The following is a 17,869-nucleotide window of genomic DNA, read 5'->3' on the forward strand; positions in this document are numbered from 1 at the left end:
AATTTTGTGGTTCCCAACTTGAGACACCTCAAAGGTTTTCAGAGGATGGATTGTTAGCAGCACCTTTGGAAAATTCAGGCCCTTTAGTGATGTACAAATTTGGGCACCTGAAGATTGGGGCATTCCAAATCACCACACCTTTTTGAAAATTTAGGCCTCAGTGACTTGCCCAAGGGAAAACAGGAAGTCTTTGACAGGGCACTGAACTGAACTCTGCTCTTCAGCATCCCAGGATAGTGTCCTAGCCACTGGACTGTTTTTCCACTGGACTATTCTTCCGTGTTGCAGGATGAGGGTAAGAATTTGTAACACAAGTGTAAGGTTATTATATATTTTATTGAATGAATATATTAACTGCATTTACAATTTAAAAATAACATATATAAGATAGCTTCTGTCTCTAGTTATCCCAGTTGTCCTAACTTTCTAGGTTTGCTCTCTAAATGGTAAGTTTTTTTGAGCAGAGATTGTCTTGATATCTGTGTCTTATGTAGCACTAAACACATTGTGCCAGTGAATAACAAATAAAAAATAAAGGTAATTACAAAGAGCAACAGAATTTCAGCAAGTAAGCCACATAAGATGATCAAAATAATATACTCTTCATTGTGCGTAACTGTCTCAAGGTTTTGTGAATTACCTTATCTATATCCATGTTTGCAGTGGAAGGAATGCTAGAATGTGCTGTTTAAACAAAGGTTGCTGTACTCACATTCTAAAGCTGAGATAACAATACTAAAATAAGAAACTGTAGTAGTGTTGCAAACCACTACTATGGTATTTTAATGGTGATGTAACCACAGATGTAACATTCTCACTAGGCGAACGCTGCTGGCTTGGCACCATTACTCCCAACATAACTGCATATGTTCTAGTTGAATAAAAGATCCATTTTTCAAACCTTGGTGAGAAAAAAAAAAAAATCACATGGAGGAAGTTGCATGGCTGGTCTGAGTTTCCCCGTAGATAAAGTAATATGTGACATCAAAACTGACTTCAGAGCAAATAATTAAACTGAAATTAAGCGGTGAAACTGTGTTGAAGGGTTTGCAGACTTAATACCTGAAATAGTCTAAATTTTACAATAAAGACCAACTCTGATCTCAGCTACACCAATGTAATTGAATACAGTATCGGAATAAGCACTGTTTGCAGTGATCTCGTTCAGGGCATAAGCTTTTGTGGGCTAGAACCCACTTCATAGTTCAGGGCATAAGCTTCACTGATGAAGTGGGTTCTAGCCCACGAAAGCTTATGCCCAAATCCATTTGTTAGTCTCTAATGTGGTCACAAGGACTCCTCGTTGTTTTTGTTTGCAGAGAGAACATCAAACACCAATACCACGCTAAAATAAATTACTCAGCATAAAGGAATTTATTTTGCGCAAAATATAATATATACCCATACTAAGTATATTTAACTTCTAGTATGGAATATCAGGACAGGGTACTTATATGCATCTCAGAGTTTATATAATCAAAACAATATTTGGAAATCCCTATATCAAGTTTTGCTGTACTAACACAGCACTGTGGGGCATATGTCCAATTTACTATGCAGGGTCTTAACCCCAATTTACTATGCAGGGTCTTAACCCATATGGCTTCCATTAATAAGACCAGCTGAAGACACTTGATTACACAGTTGCAACCTCATGTAGCCTTGGATCACAGCTGAAGACCGTATTCCTTTGATAAGGTTGTTTTAAGAGCAGGGACATCATTAAATGATCTGTGTGGGGGAAAACTTGTACCCCACCATTCCCTAAAATACACTTCCAATAGTCATACAGCACCACTTCTTACCACTGGAGTTTTATTACACCCAGTCCACAGGATGAATATCTTCCCTCAGATACTGACACTCATTTCCCATTGATGAGAATGAGAACTGCTCACATACATACATACCTGAGGAAAAAGTGTCACCCAGAGGATTCTAGTTCATGTGGCATACCCCCCTAATCAAAGACAGCCACAGCCTGCAAGGTGCTGAGCACCTACGATTCCAATGGGAGTTGAGGTTGCTCAGTACTTCCTGGTAGTGCTCAGCACCTTACATGATAGATGAGGCTCTAAAGGTTCTAACTCCTACTGAAGACAATAGAAAGACACTTCAATGAGAACTAAATGAAGCCCTTACTTGTGTTAAATACAATTTTTAAAAATTGATAGGAAGAGGTTTCTTAAAAATATGGGGTGAAATCCTGGCCCCATTGACATTAATGGGAATTTTGCCACTGACTTCAATGAAGCCAGGATTTCACCCATGGTTTTCATGAAGAGATGACAAAAAGAATATAAAGATATAGACACTTACAAGTCTTTCTCCTGAAAGAACTTCCAGCAGTTTGATAAGCATCCGTCCATCACGAAGATCAGTGTATAAATCTGTAATTCTACATGATACACGTGCCAAATGTGAATTAACCCACTTTGTGAAAGTCTTCTTCTGAACTGCCTCTCGTTCATCTAGGCAAAGAAATAATAAAGGATTATTCTAAACAAACCAAAGCTTATGCACAGACATAAGATGATGATATTCAAACCCATGTTTCAATATATTCAAATAAAGAGGCTTGCTAGTGTCTCCAGAGGAGTTATTTAATCAGGACATTTCACAGAAAATCCAACTTTCTTATTTTATAGTATTTTCTGATGAAGTCAGGAGAACTGATTTCACTGGGAATTTTGCCTCAGCAATGTTTGAGAAGTAAATCTGGAGCATGGACTTCAGGATTTGGCAGCAGAACCTGTTTCTTAAGACATGAATAGGTGACTAGTAAAAGAATAACCTAAAGCAGAGGTGGGCAAACTACGGCCTGTGGGACCCTCCTGCCTGGCCCCTGAGCTCCTGGCCCAGGAGGCTAGTCCCCAAGCCCCTCCCCTGCTGTTCCCCCTTCCCCGCAGCCTCAGCTCACTGCACAGCCAGCACAATGCTCTGGGCGGTGGGGCTCTGAGCTCTTGCGAGGCAGAGCAGCTGCAGAGCTGCAGCCTGACCCGGTGGCGTGGCTAGCTCCAGCCGGGCCGCACGGCTGCCTGTCCTGGTGCTCTGGGCGGCACGGCTATAGCGTCGCCAGCCACCGGTGCTCCAGGCAGCGCAGTAAGGGGGCAGGGGGATTGGATAGAGGGCAGGAGAGTTCTGGGTGGTGGTCTGGAACGGGGGATGTGGATAGGGGTTGGGGCGGTCAGAGGATGGGGTTAAATGGGAGCAGGGGTCCTGGGGAAGGGCGGGAGGGAAACGTCAGGAAGGAGGGGGGTGCTGGATGGGGCAGCCAGGGGCAGGGGTTCCGGGGGCGGTCAGGGAGAAGGGGTGGTTAGATGGGGCGGGGGGGCAGTCCGGAATGAGAGGAGGGGTTGGATGGGGCAGCGGGGGGCAGTCAGGGTCAGGGGGGTCTGGGGGTGGTCAGGGGACGGGTGGAGATGGATGGGGCAGGGGGAGTCAGGGAACAGGGAGTTTGGATGGGGCAGGAGTCCCGGGGGGGGGCGTCAGGGGGCGAGAAGCGGATGGGGGTCAGATAGGGGGCGGGGGCCGGGCCACACCTGGCTGTTTGGGGAGGCACAACCTCCCCTAAGTGGCCCTCCATACAATTTCGGAAACCGGATGTGGCCCTCAGGCCAAAAAGTTTGCCCGCCTCTGACCTAAAAAGTGTGTCTGTGAATTATCAAACTTCCCTGTCCTTTGTTAATCTTGGTTATCTTGCAGCTTTTAAGATAACAGTCCAACTTCTGCTCATGATTATATTGGTGTAAATTCAGAGCAACTTCGTTGAAATCCATGGAGTTACTCAGGATTAACCTTCGTGTGAGAGCTGAATTTGGTCCAATGCTTCTCACTTATTTTATTCCTTCCCCCTCATAATAGCATATATTTTAGGATTCAAAGATTTACACAAATATTTATGTAAAAGCCGGATGAACTGTTCCAGAACTGCAAGAGTGAAGTTGGCCTGGATTTACATAAAGCCACAGAAAAACAGATTTTTTCAACATACACATACCACACACTTTCCTAACTGTTTGTTCAGATAACCGTTGGCAAAAGTCATAGTTCATTTAATGTGTATGCTCCCTATAGACCTACGTTAATTCAGAAACTCTTAAGAAGTTGTCTGCTGAGTATCCAACGACTTTTAGCTGGAAAAAGGTGCATCGTTTGGTCACTCAGGCTCTTAACTGACTTCAGTGGACTTTGGATCAGGACCTTATTTATCAGGCCTCACATTTAGGCACCTAAATAAGAGGCCTGATTTTAAAGGCACTGACCATCTGAAACTCTTATTGACTTCATTGGGATCTGTGGGTACTCAGCGCTTTTGGAAATCAGGCCACTGACTTAGACACCTAATTTTAGGCACCCAAAAAACTCTGAACACATTATTTTAGATATATGAAATGTTTTTGGAATGTAGGAGGGTTACATTTTCACGCAGAACTGAATCTGTCTGATGTTCTGAATTTCCCAGGAGGTGCAATGTGCCTGCTTTCCTACAGACAGTGCTTCTCTAGCATGGACAGGTGCATAAATCTGGCACATTCATAGCTAGTTTTACTATATTCTGCTGGACTACAGGGACTGATCGTGGCAACATGGGATAGGAGGAAAGAGGAGAAGAAAACTGAAGCCTAGGGGGTAAGAACACAGAAAGTAAAGAAATAAATAGCAATAGCGACAAGGGGGTGGTGGTAAGGGAAGGAAACAGGAAGAAGGAATCTGAAAAGGAGAGAGAGCACTATCAGTCACTAAATGACTGTAGGTATTTGTTTACTTACATGACCCCTGTCACTACAATATCTCAGTGCCTCCCGTGTATTTCTGAATTTATTCTTGCAGTACCTCGTGAGAGGGCTAATGCATTGGAACTGACCCTCAAAGGTGTTTATATTACACCAATACGTTTTCAACAGCCTAACAGCCCATGGTACAGTTTGCAATGGTCCTCTCTTTGTGAAGTACAGTGTTACAATGACATGGCAACACAACAGGAAGTTCGCAGTAACTGAGGCTTGCTTTCTGATACCCTGATAGTAACCAACCCTAGTTTATTACATGCTGCAGACCTTTGCCCCACTGAGCTATCTACTCCCGATTGTGTTGTAACTTTTCCCCACAAAATGCTCAATGCTTTGTGACCACATATTTCATTCTGACAGGTTTCAGAGTAGCAGGCGTGTTAGTCTGTATCCGCAAAAAGAAAAGGAGTACTTGTGGCACCTTAGAGACTAACATTTATTTGAGCATAAGCTTTCGTCAGCTACAGCTCACTTCATCGGATGCATACCTTCTAATTATTATTACAACATCACAACGTCAGCAATACAAAGCCAAGATATATATTGTTAATAAGTGGTGTGAACAGGATGTGGGCCACTTCATTAGAAAGCACAGACTCCTTTCTAGCAAAGCAATACTACAAAACCAAAAATAGAGTCAAAAGATGCAGCCTCCCATACTCAAGCTGCTCCTCATTTCCAGCAGCATAATAGCACAGTTTGCTCAGTCCTTCACCAAAGGAAAAAACCCATCATATCTGGCTAGTGGAAATACTAGTCTATCCAAATAATAATTTAAATATACTCTCTAGTAACCTTAAACATTCTGTTCAGAACTATTTGTAGTGAATTCCTTAGAATGCTTTATCTGCACAGTTGCATGTCTGCTAATTCATGCGTCAAGTCAAGAATGATTCCTTTAACTAGTGAGTCACAGAAAACAGTTAAAGAACTAGCAATGCTTTACATCTATTAAAAATTTTCCAACAATTACCACTTCTCCCTTCCCCATAAAGTTTACATAAAAACTCACTGTGACCCAGATGTGTCCAAGAACACTACATAATGTATATTTATTTAACTACTATAATGTCTATATAGCAATGCAACATTAAGAGATGTCTAGATACTGGTACAGACTTATAGTTTGGATGTTCAAAGCATTATAGCTTCAAGAAAGCTGTGAAATCTAGTTACTAAGTTATCTATAATGGAACCTATTAAAATAAACACATGATTATCAGCCATTCTCCAGTCCTCCTTGGGGTGCAGATTAAACGTAATGGGTGGTGAAAGCAAACCAGCGGATACCATGTTGTTTTAGCAGGTGGCAACTGAGGGGCCAGACATATGGACTAATCAGGGAAAGGTAAAACAGAATATGGACGTTATATGAAAAAATATGGTGATATATTGGGCCAGATACTCAGCTAGCATAAACCTGTGTTAACTTCAACCGAGCTCTAGTAATTTACAGCTGCTGATGATCTGACCCATTGTCTGAGGAAGGAAAACAGCTGTGTGGGTCAAACAACAATGTATTTCAGTTAATCCATCCCCAGGAAGCCAGCTCTGTTTCCTTAAGCAGTGACTTCCATCCTTTTCACATGGAGGCCCTACCACCCCTCTGACAGATCAGTAGCTGGCTACTCCTCTCACACTGTGTCCCCCTTCCAGTCGTGTCCCAGTAAAGTTGCTGATCTCCTCCTTTTATCTATTCACTCTCTCTGTCTTGTCTTTTGTGATTTCCATTATTTCCTTTGCATTGGCATGGGTTGTTTCTGATTTTTTGTTTCTCCACCCTCCTTTGTCTTGTTTTCACCCCTTTTCCACCCACCCCTGGTGGTTCCTTCCTTCTCTCCCCACTGTTTACACAAACCTAAAGATAGAAATGGAGGCAATAAAAATTCTAGTTACTGCACCTGTGATGTTTTCAGACATGAAATCTTTCTCTCTAATTTTCATGCTCTAAATCTTATGTCTCTCCAATCCCTGTACATTCCAGTTATTTGTTATAATCCACATCTGGGTTTGTGTGCTGAGGGAGGGGGTGTTTCTGTCTTTCTTACTGCCCACTGTGATTGAGCAGTAAGGATGGAAAAACAAACTTGCCATTGGGAAAGTCAAATTACTGACTGGCCGAACGCATCCACTTGCCTGCACTGAGAAAGCCCTGCTTGATAGTAAATAGCCAAGCTCCCACACAGCCTTGTGGCATGCCACTGACTGCCAGCTCTTCAGGAGAGCTGGCAAATAGACAATAAAAGATATCCAGGAATGCAGCTCTGCAGCCCTTTCTGGACTCACACTTTCCTTACCCACTCCAGGGCACTCTGTCTCTCTCACTGGGTGCAGCTATCCTGGAAAAATTCAGCTCTGTAATTCTCCACTGATAGTAGCAACAGTGCAACCACCAGAGTAGAGAGAATGCAGGCGTTTTTACCACCACGTCATGTATACCCCCTGTAGTACTGCATATAATATATATACTTTATACAGGTTTCTATATATGGAACTAGAAAACAAGATTAAAACGGTTGATAAGTTTATTTGAATGGGGTGTGGCATGTAGTCTTAAAACCTCTACGGACTATTTCTGCTTGGCATTTCACAACGATGGCAGATTTTTGCAACTGATTTCACCATCACCTTCAAACTGATAAACTGCAAGTACATTTTTTATTCAGGTCTTTTAAGTTAAAAGACGCACAGAATTAAACAAAGACCATCAATTTTATTTGCATATCTATTTTAACCCAGGAATTGCACCTGCAGCTTAGAAAATGCAACAAAGCACAGAAAATAACTAATTGATGCTATATTCATGTATATACTATTACACAAAAATAAAATATACATGTATATATATTAATATACATTAATAATTAATTATGGGTATTTAATATCAATAGTGGGAAAGGAAGCACCATTTATAGTCACTCATGCCTTTTAAGTTTACATTAACAAATGTGACACTTTTGACAAATATCCTTCATATCTTTAAAGAGTTATTTTTAGATTTTGAACAATCTAATTGAAACCAGAGGATATGGGTGGAGCTGCCAATGTCTTTTAGCTTGTGAAAACATTTGTTTCCCAGGGGTAAAGACAAACGAGCATCATGCAAAACATGCACAGCAGGAAAAAGGAAGTAGCTCTTAACAGCTGTATTGATAATACAGACTCCAACTTATCTTGAGGCAACATTAGGAAGGAAATTTCCTTTGGACGGAAACCCCTCTGACAAATACGATTAGCAGGTGGACTTGCAGCTCATGCTCAGTGCTTGTGATTTACTGTGGCTGACTTGGTTTAGTTGTTTAGTAAGTAAACAGGAGTTAGGTAATAAACTTTCCTTAACGAACACTCTTCCTTTATAATTTTAGCAACATTCTGAAATATTAAGGGTGGGATTTTCAAAGCTGATAAAGGAATCTGGATGCCCAATTCTCATTAAAATTAAAGGGACTGTAGGATTCTGGATAAAAATCCATGAACCATATTCTGCTGTCGATTACATCGGTGCCATCCTATTGAATTCAATTAACTCAGTGGGCTTGCACCAGTATAATGGAGAATTTGGCTCTGGATATGAAGTGGGAAGTACGAAAATCCAGCCAACAAACACAAACATACACAGCCCTCCCCACAGTGTGCAGAACAGTGATATCAGCACTAGTGATGTAAAAGTTTAACTGGTTAACCGATTAACAGATAAGCAGACTTATCTATTTCAGTTAACAGTTAAACTCCACTGCCGCACTGCGGGTGGCAGCCAGGAGGGACCCCGGGTGCACAGCCGGCAGCTGGGACACCAGCAGCAGGGACCGGTAGTGGGGATCCCCGGGTGCAGGGGCTGGCAGCTGGGGGCCCGTGTAAAACATGGGGGTGCTGCAGCACCCCCCACACCCCTAGTTCCCCAGTTAAACGTGTAACCTATAAATTTTTAGTCGGTTACTCTTTTTAACAGCTATTTACATCCCTAATCAGCACCGTTCCTTTAGCACAAAGGCAATCAAATGTTGTGGCTGCAAAGGCTACCTGAACTGGAAGATTGTTTCTGAACTCAGTTTAAAGATTGTTTGCCCTCTTCCACATTGACCAAAGCTTGGTTTAAACAGATTGAGCCCAAATCCATTTAAAATTGGGTTTTAAATCTGTTCAGCAAGCACTGTACCCAGCCCAACACAAGCAGAAGAACTTTAAGCCCAGCTTTTTAAAGGTATTTAGACGCTGCTGCACTCAATGTTGCAGCACCTAACAGACTTAGGATCATAAAGCTCACTTTCAAAAGAGATTTAGGCATTTAGGAGTCAAAATCACATTGACAGTTGATGCCTAAAAGGTATAACCACCACTTAGCTGGACACAGATGCTGTGCTCCATCTGATAAACTGCAAAGGGAAGGTTCTAAAATTAGCACAAATGACATAGGAAAAAAGACAAGGAAATTAATTAAACCAGAAAAAGAAACCATGAAAGAAGAATTAAGTGTCTGACTAATACTAGCTACAGGGTGTTTAACCTACAATCTAGACTAGCAGTATTGTCGGAACATAATGTTTAGAGACAGGGCTGAAGCTTCATCTCAAGTCTTACCTGCTGTGCCCAGGTAATAAGCAGCGTATTGTATATGTTATACACAATCAGTTGTAGACCTGGGCAATACTTCAACCAGGGTAAATGCAGGACCTTTTTTCCTTCCTAATTGCAAATGCAACAGCTTCTTTATATTAAATATTTTTTTTACAAGTTGAATATAATTTCTAAAGCGTAAAAATATTTTTTTCCTGTACAGTAAAGAAATATAGACAGTATGCTCTTCCCATCAAACTCTGTTAAATACACTGTCTTAATGATCAAATTTAGGCTCCTGGATTTTGCTTAGATATTCAACATCAACAGTTTCCCAGAACTCTTAGAATCATAAGAATTCAGGTCAACAGCGCAGAGAGGAAAACAGAACTTTCTTTCTCAGGCCAATGGTCACTCTATTCTCGGCTTTTCAGGATACAGGACACTATGCTGGACTAATGTGTTTACACAGATGCATAGATATGGAATTCAGCTGCCAATAACAGATGATTTCAAAAATTCCAACCATTCCTGAAGGTCTTCCTATTAAGAAGGATGCCTGAGAAAACTATGATTGGTTATCTGGACAACTCTGTTATGATCTGTGCAGATTTTACTGCGAAGAAACACAAACATATTCACTGTGACAATCTACAGCTTTCACTGCTTTGTAACTGTAAGAGCCAGTTAAATATAATGGGTGAAATTCTGTGCTGCATCTCTAAGTGGAGCAGCCCAAAATTTGCAACCCAGGTGAAGGGTAGATAATGCAGCTTTCAGCCAGCTTTGCACTTCCCTATCCTGGTCTGGTCTGGGCCCCCCTGCACAACTTACACAGCTCTGGGCCTGCCCCACAACATACCATCTACGCCAGGACCTGTGAAGGGATCTTCGTGGGCAGCCTTATGCCTGACTTCTAGAGTTCCTTTGTAATCTTCCTACAGCTAGAACTGGGGCTTTTAGGGTGCCTTTATGAGGCCACAAGGGGGCCAGAGTAGGGGTGAGGCTCTCACGCAGTATCTTTAACAGCAGCAGCAGGTGCTGTACAATCATTCTAAGGTGGAACAAAAGTGTGTCCTTTAGGCCAGTGGGTTCTCAATCAAGGGTACGTGTACCCCTGGGGTACACAGAGGTCTTCTAGGGGATATTCAACTCATCTAGATCAGTGTTTCTCAACCTGGGGGTTGCAACTCCCAGGGTGGTTGCAAGACCAAGGCCAGCGTTAGCAAGGCCCTAGTGTGCAACGTACAAGGTGGTGGTAGAGACTCCTTGTGTTGTTATACTCATACACTTACACAAGGGCCAGGGACAATCAGGAGCCCTGGACTGTAAGCTCCTCCAGGCTGACACTGTCTTTTTACACGCCTGCTAAGCTCCTAGCACATGACACTGCTATACAGATAAATATGATTATTGTTATTACAAGCACGGAGAGAATAAAACTCATGAACTCATAATATCACTTGCTCTAAAATATAAAACTAACTCAAACTAAAAGCAAGTCTGTTATGCTAATGAAGACTCTAATTTAAAATGTTTAAAATCCACCAAAAGAAGAGAAAAAATGTCATCAAGTGGGAACAAAGATTACTAGACACTGTTAGAAAAAGGTCACTATTATGAACACAAAAAACACAGCTCCTCCTAACGTTACTGCATTCTAAAACTGTTTCCATATTTCCCTTTAAGAACAAGGCAAATAAAACTGGACAGCAACGTTTCTTGTCTTCTAGCATTGCGATGGTTTTCCATCTGCTGACAAGATGCTAGTACTGAAAATATGGACTGATAAAAGCATAAAGAAAGGTATTTAACCTGGAAGCCAAAATCCCCAATAAAGTCAAAGTGAGCATTCCAAAGCTGAGAACACTATTTTATATATGTGCCATATTTAATAACGCTGGATGAACTTCTAAAATAACGGCCATCTGCTTTATTTTTACTTCAATCTCTCAGGTAGTTTAACACAGCAAAGTGGCTCCAACCGATGTTTTCAATGTAAAACTAGTGCACTCAAGAGGGTTATTTTATTACACAAAACAGACTACACGTGAATTTGTTGCGCTGGATTAACTCCACTGAAGAAAAGGGTGTTATAACCAGGGTTTTACCTACATGTGTTTGAACTTCACCCATTAAAGATTAAAAAGGTAAGAAATTATTCTGCTCACATTGTGTTTGGCCACTGACTTCCATTTGGAGCAGGATCAAGTCTCTAGAGCCTCCCCTACTCTACCACAATGGCTTAATGTTCCCAAACTTCAAAACAAGGCTGTGTATTTCACAATTCTTCCTCATTTACTGGGAAGCACCAGCGGGAGTTTAAGTCCTATATCACAACACACGTTATAAACAATATTTCATATATATGGTTTGATTGCCTAAAATATCTTAAAATGAGAAAAGGAAAACAGCTGCACAAGGCTATCACCATAAAAACCGTTCTGATATTTTCTCTCTGATGTCGCTAAACCTTGCCCAGAAAATAAAATTTTGCATAAAACCATGTTGAGTAGTCAGCCAAGTAGTACAGCGTTTGGGAGGACAGGTATTTTCATAGTCGTTATTTTTGCATACGGTTGATAGCTGTTTGGTGCTAAAATATCAAAAGATGTCACCAGAAGGTTAAGAAAGGCAGCATACTAGAATGACTGGGTCCATATGTGACAATCACTGGGAGGTCTCACATTCCAATAAATGTAACATAAAAGCCATCTGGGGTTAAAAGACTAAACAAAGATAAAATCTTTATTCTAAAGAGGACAAATCACATAGCAGGTTTACAGAAAGGAAGATGCTTTGACCTATCCTCACTAGATTGATTTAAACTATGCAAATCAGATATTCAACCTGTCTTCTGCATTATGGGAAATCATAGTTAAATTATTTTTACAAATTGAAGACTAGCCATTGAAATGCAACTGCCATAATGGAGAATTAAAACCATTTAACACCTTAGGTGACACACCTGCAAATCTGTATGCCGGTGTTTAGCTTTAAGCACAGAAGCTGTCCCATTGACTTCAGTGAGACTGCTCACATGACTGAAGTTAAGCACAGGCACACGGCCTTGTCACATTTTTCCCTAGCTCCAGAAATTATATCCTGAGAAAAATACTACAGGGACATATAAATGAACAGCACTGGGACTGGAGCACCCAAGGGAAAAAGATAGTGGGTGCTCAGCACCCACTAGCAGCCCCCCCACCCCCACCCCACTACCTCCCTTCTGCACCTCTCGCCTCTGGCAGAGCTGCCGATCAGCTCCTTCTCCTCCCCTCCCCTTGTGCCTTCAGCACACCACGATTAGCTGTTCAGCAGCATGCGGGAGGCACTGGGGGAGGAGCAGGGGCAGGAAGAGGCGGGGGAGGGGCAGAATGGGGTGGGAAGAGGGGGGGCCGGGGTGAGGCCTTGGGGGAAGGGATGGAATAGGGGCGGGGGCTGGGACGGGAGCAGGGGTTAAGCACCCCACAGGAAATCGGCGCCTATAGTGAACAGCCTTACAGAACAGACAAATAGCCTGAGTAGAATAATAAAGGAGCTACTGTCCGGTGTATAGCTCAGACAAATCCGCATGTACTAATAGAATAAAAATATCCTAGTGCTGTTAAAATACACAAATTCAGCACAACCAATTTGGTCCCGAGCGTTTAAGTCTCTTGGGGGAAAAAAATTGTAAATGTGATCGAGTCAGAGACATCGCCTTCTTAAAAGGGATCTCGGAAAAGAACTGACTTGTCCCAAGATATTGTCTACAAAACTCCCACAAAGGAACAATGAAAATGATCAAGATCACAGCAGTGTTCTGAACTACACATAGTCTTGTGTGGCCTTTGTAGCTTCCTCCAAAAATATTCTTTACTGGCACAGTGCAGGAACGGGCCAAAAGGTTTTCACAAAAATCGTTCCCCGTACACTAGATGGTTAAAGGCTGACATTGGGGACTAGTGCTAGTTCTCTGAACAGCCTAGGTAGGCAGCTGATACCCATACCTCTACCACCTGTTATTTCCCTCCTGTCCAGCAAACCAAATAGAGCGAATGTATTTTTACAATAAACCTACTTCTCTTTGTTGTTTGGAGAAGGGAAGATAAGAAGTTTTGAATTTTGGAGGGTAGGGGAGATTATTTATGACCTCCTCTCTGTGCCACTTCTTTTCCTTCAGTCTTCTCCATTTCCCCCTCAGATGCAGTACTGTTGGTTCCGGTTCCCCACTCCCTCCTTACCTTAATGATGAACTCAGGGCTCAGACATGTCTGTGACTGGGCCTAGTTGCAACTAACTGCCCATTTCTATGATTCAGCTGTGTGTGCATACTGGTGCATAGGGTAACCTGGAGTGCTCCACATTCTGGAGCTCCAAGCTCATACATGTCGAGACGCTCTGGAATATGAAGTATACAACTGTCCACTGGGATTATAATTTAGAATAGAGAAAAGGAGACAGGAGTGTTTTGACTCAGTGCAGCCCCATGTTCACCATTAAGGCAGGGAAGTGGGCACACACTGCCATGGTAGACAGAAGCTAACAATCATGAATGCATTTAATCTTTTGGAAATATAAAATCTGGGAGTTAAATTTATAATGATTTGCGGTTAAATTATATATTTGTACTATTAGATTAAATATTTTAAATTGACAACCATATATTTAAATAACCACTGCATCAGTTGGGGATTAATAATATTTTCAGTTTAATAGGCTGATTTAATACCCTTGCTCATGCTTTGTTCGTTTCATTCTGCTTCCATTGTCACAGAATAATTTACCTCTGATGATTACAAGGTATATTGTATATGGCAATATACTGTTCTGTACAGTGAGATTGCCAAATAAAAGCAGTAACAAATCAGATAATAATGCTGGATATCAGCATGTGCTATGGTTTGGAGTTAAAATGGCCTCTAAGCTCTCCCTTGATTAAAGCAGAATGAATATTGGCAATAAAAAATGTCTAGGTTACAGCAAAGGTTACTTGTACTAACTGAAGGAATCTACGGATAATTTAGAACATAAGGCTATTTCTAAAAAGATTACTAACAAGAAGCATTAAAAGGAAAAACTGTCTTCTCCACGAGCCCAGCTCTGCAAGTCTGCCATACAGAGAGCTCCCATTAGTCCCAATATTCACATAGCTCAAGTCTTGCAGAACTGAGCCCTTTAATCTGTAAGTGTGTTTAAGAAATGCTCCAGAAAAACCTGCATTAAAAAATTACACCCCACTGAACATTACACCCCACTATCAACGTCTCTATCAGTCAGTCAGAATGTACACAAAAATTCAACCATAAAAAAGGATGCAGCTAATCAAAACTTATTGTACAATTTCTTCACTTCAAAGATATCACCTCCTCGAATCTTCTCTAGAAGCTCTCCAGGGTATAATTAAGGTTGAGTTTCAACGTTCATTTTAATCTCTCACTTCAGAATTTTCCTTTCGGTGTTAAAATTTCCGTGCTTGGTCCCAGACCAAATGCAATTTTATTTATCTATCTGTGTTTGTTTGGTTTTTGGCAGGATGAGTGGGAACCTTTAAGCAAATTCACTTCAACCTTTAGAGTTATGCACCGGGGGGAGGAGAATATCCTTTTCCGGTAAGAAATGTCTTTGCTCAGATAATTAACTCCGAAGTGGCTGAAGAGAGAGGCTGAAATTTCTAGTATCCAAACTTGACTTGTTCTATAGATCTCACTGAGATATAAAAGGCAAAGCAAATTTGAAGGAAATTGGTTTCAATAATTATAAAGTTTCAAAGATTTAAAATACCTGTAGGTAGTTTCATGCATGCATACTTAAACTTTTCTAACCTTTGTAAAATGAATTGTTAAGGGGGCTCTGATTAAGGATACTGTAGTCTGGTGACGGAGTTTATCAACTTCACAGGTTGAAAATCTCCATCAAGGAACTTACATATGGAAAGCAGAATTAGTGAGAATGATAGCTCCAGTTCAAATTGTCTACCAAGCTCACCAACTCACATATACCTTCAGATTTCTTTTTTCATTCCCCTTTTCTTTATGTATTTTTTTTAAAAAAAGCAAAGAAATTAAATGCCAAAACCTAATATTAATACAATATGAAGAGAATAAAGAAAACTCAAAACTCAGGAAATTCCCAAAGGGAGGGTTGTTCCAACAAAGCTGCCTTGGCCATGTGGCATATATGTAGCATATTCTAGATCTGTTTTCAAATATAAACCTTCGCGTATTATTTTGTTATAAATATAAACCATAAGATATACAATGCAGCTTAATTAATGTTCTTGGTGCAATCATAAAAACTCAGGAAATTCAAAAGTTGGGTGTTTGATCACTCATTAATAATGGTGCATTCATGGTATATAACATATATAAATCATTTAACCCCATTTCAGCACGGTATTGTACTTACGCACACATCTACATAAGTAAGTGAACAGTCCCATTGAACTCATGGGACTAAAGTCAGGAATGTACTTAAATACCTTGCTGAACTGAATCCATAATTCACATATATACATAGACATGCATACAGACACTCAGAGTAAAAAGAAAATTCAGTCAATATAGTAGCTGAAAAATTAAAAATGAAATAGGCTGATATACTTCCTAAGCTCTGAAGGAGCACTTACAGGCATATGTTTTCAAAAGTGCATATGTGTGTTCTGTGTGTGTTCAACATCTGATACACACCCACAAATCAGGGATTTTCATGAGCACATACCTATTGAGCTCATGTAAGCCTGAGTCAAGCACATATGTAGCTCAGGGGTGTGAAAAATGCTCTGTGTATACACTTTTCAAAAACTGGTCCATAGTGACTTGCAACAGCTGCTGGAAAGTGTAATTCAAACTTGGCAACAGCAGCTAAACCAGAAATGAGGGTTTGTTTATGTAAATCAGAGAACAAAAGCTATTTTGGTATTAACAGGTTTCAGAGTAGCAGCCGTGTTAGTCTGTATTCGCAAAAAGAAAAGGAGTACTTGTGGCGCCTTAGAGACTAACCAATTTATTTGAGCATAAGCTGTAGCTCACGAAAGCTTATGCTTATGCTCAAATAAATTTGTTAGTCTCTAAGGTGCCACAAGTACTCCTTTTCATTTTGGTATTAAGTAATTCGTACAAAGACATACTAAAACTAAAACTATGCTAATAAATGTTTATAGTCAAGCACATCCATGGAATTCAGAAGAGACAAGGATGAAAGGCAGCCCTTTACCCAACCCATAGTTCCTGCCATTGCAGGCATCATCCAGTAGTCTTAATTTAAACTCACCTTGGCTCAAATTCTGTAGTGTGGAAATGGCATTTCACTACTGAAACAACAAGGAGTCTGATGGCACCTTAAAGGTTAACAAATTTATTTGGGCATAAGCTTTTGTGGGTAAAACACCACTTCTTCATCTGTTAGTCTTTAAAGCGCCACCAGACTCCTTGTTGTTTTTGTGGATAACACAGCTACCCCGTGATATTTCACCACTGGTAGATTCTGGTCTTAAAGCCAGCATAGCTAGTTTGGAGAGAATCCGCAACACACTACGTTCCATCCCTGCTGGGGGACATAGCCTGGGGAAACAGAACATGGCCAAAACTTCCTTATACCCCAGTAATTGCCATGAGCCTTCTGGGGCCATTGGCTGCTGGAGTTATTTAGAGTGGAGCTCGAGAAATGTAACGCACAACTGACCCTGGATAGCAGGAGTGCATAGGCTGTGGTGGTGTACCACCCTTGAGGTGGGTTGCACACTTGTCAGCCAGAGTCAAGGATTTGCCACCAGATGTCAGCACAAAGCAGATAAGGACAAAATTCCACTTTTAACCAAAGCTGGCCAAACCTTTTTGAATGAAAAGATTTTGGGAGGGGGGTGATGGCCTTTTTTCTAGTAAGATTTAAGAAAAATTGTCTATTTAAAAAAAAATCCACATTTTTTTTTAAGTCATGGTTTTATTCCCCCTCCCCTTTCCTCCCTCACCCCTCCATTTTCAAAAATCAACAAATGTGGCTTTTTATTGTTAAGGTATTTTCTGCCTTAAAATTTGAAAGAAAAAGAGAAAACAAAGTCATTCTTGGAAGGGCAAGAAGGGACACGTTGAGACAAACACTTTTAAATGGTCTTTTAAAGATTATTTTCAAAATCCATGTGCTAAATCCTAGTGTCCTGATTTTCAGAAGAACTGAGTACCCGCATTTTTCATTGATAAAACAACAACTTTGTACAGGTGTAAATAATTACACAAACCACAGGACAATTGAGAATCAGGCCCCATAAACCCAATTCTTCCCTCACGCACCCAAGTGCAAATCAGGAATCCCTCCACTGAAATCAACACACGTACATCAATATAAAACATGCATAACTGAATCAGGTCCAACATGTTACTACTGAGCCTACAGGGCCAAATTTGAGCTTGATTTATACCCTGTGCAACACCACTAGAATAAAATTGCACAGATTTTGACTCAACACAATGTAGCTGGGTTCCATATGTTATTTTTAATTACATGGATACCCATATTCTTTTGAGAGTAATTTCAAAAACTCT

The 17,869-nt window shown here is 40.9% G+C and overlaps 1 protein-coding gene across 1 annotated transcript in view; it reads right to left on the reverse strand.

The window, feature by feature from the left end:
* The window catches only part of SPTBN1 (spectrin beta, non-erythrocytic 1), a 155,378-nt gene that overhangs the window by 82,796 nt on the left and 54,713 nt on the right, over positions 1 to 17,869 (reverse strand). Inside the window, exon 2 of the mRNA XM_077813885.1 lies at positions 2,320 to 2,471. Within this exon, the coding sequence (XP_077670011.1) occupies positions 2,320 to 2,471 (152 nt within the window). The remainder of the gene's footprint in view (positions 1 to 2,319; positions 2,472 to 17,869) is intronic.

The sequence above is a fragment of the Eretmochelys imbricata genome, chromosome 3, assembly GCF_965152235.1.
Source record: "Eretmochelys imbricata isolate rEreImb1 chromosome 3, rEreImb1.hap1, whole genome shotgun sequence".
NCBI lineage: Eukaryota > Metazoa > Chordata > Testudines > Cheloniidae > Eretmochelys > Eretmochelys imbricata.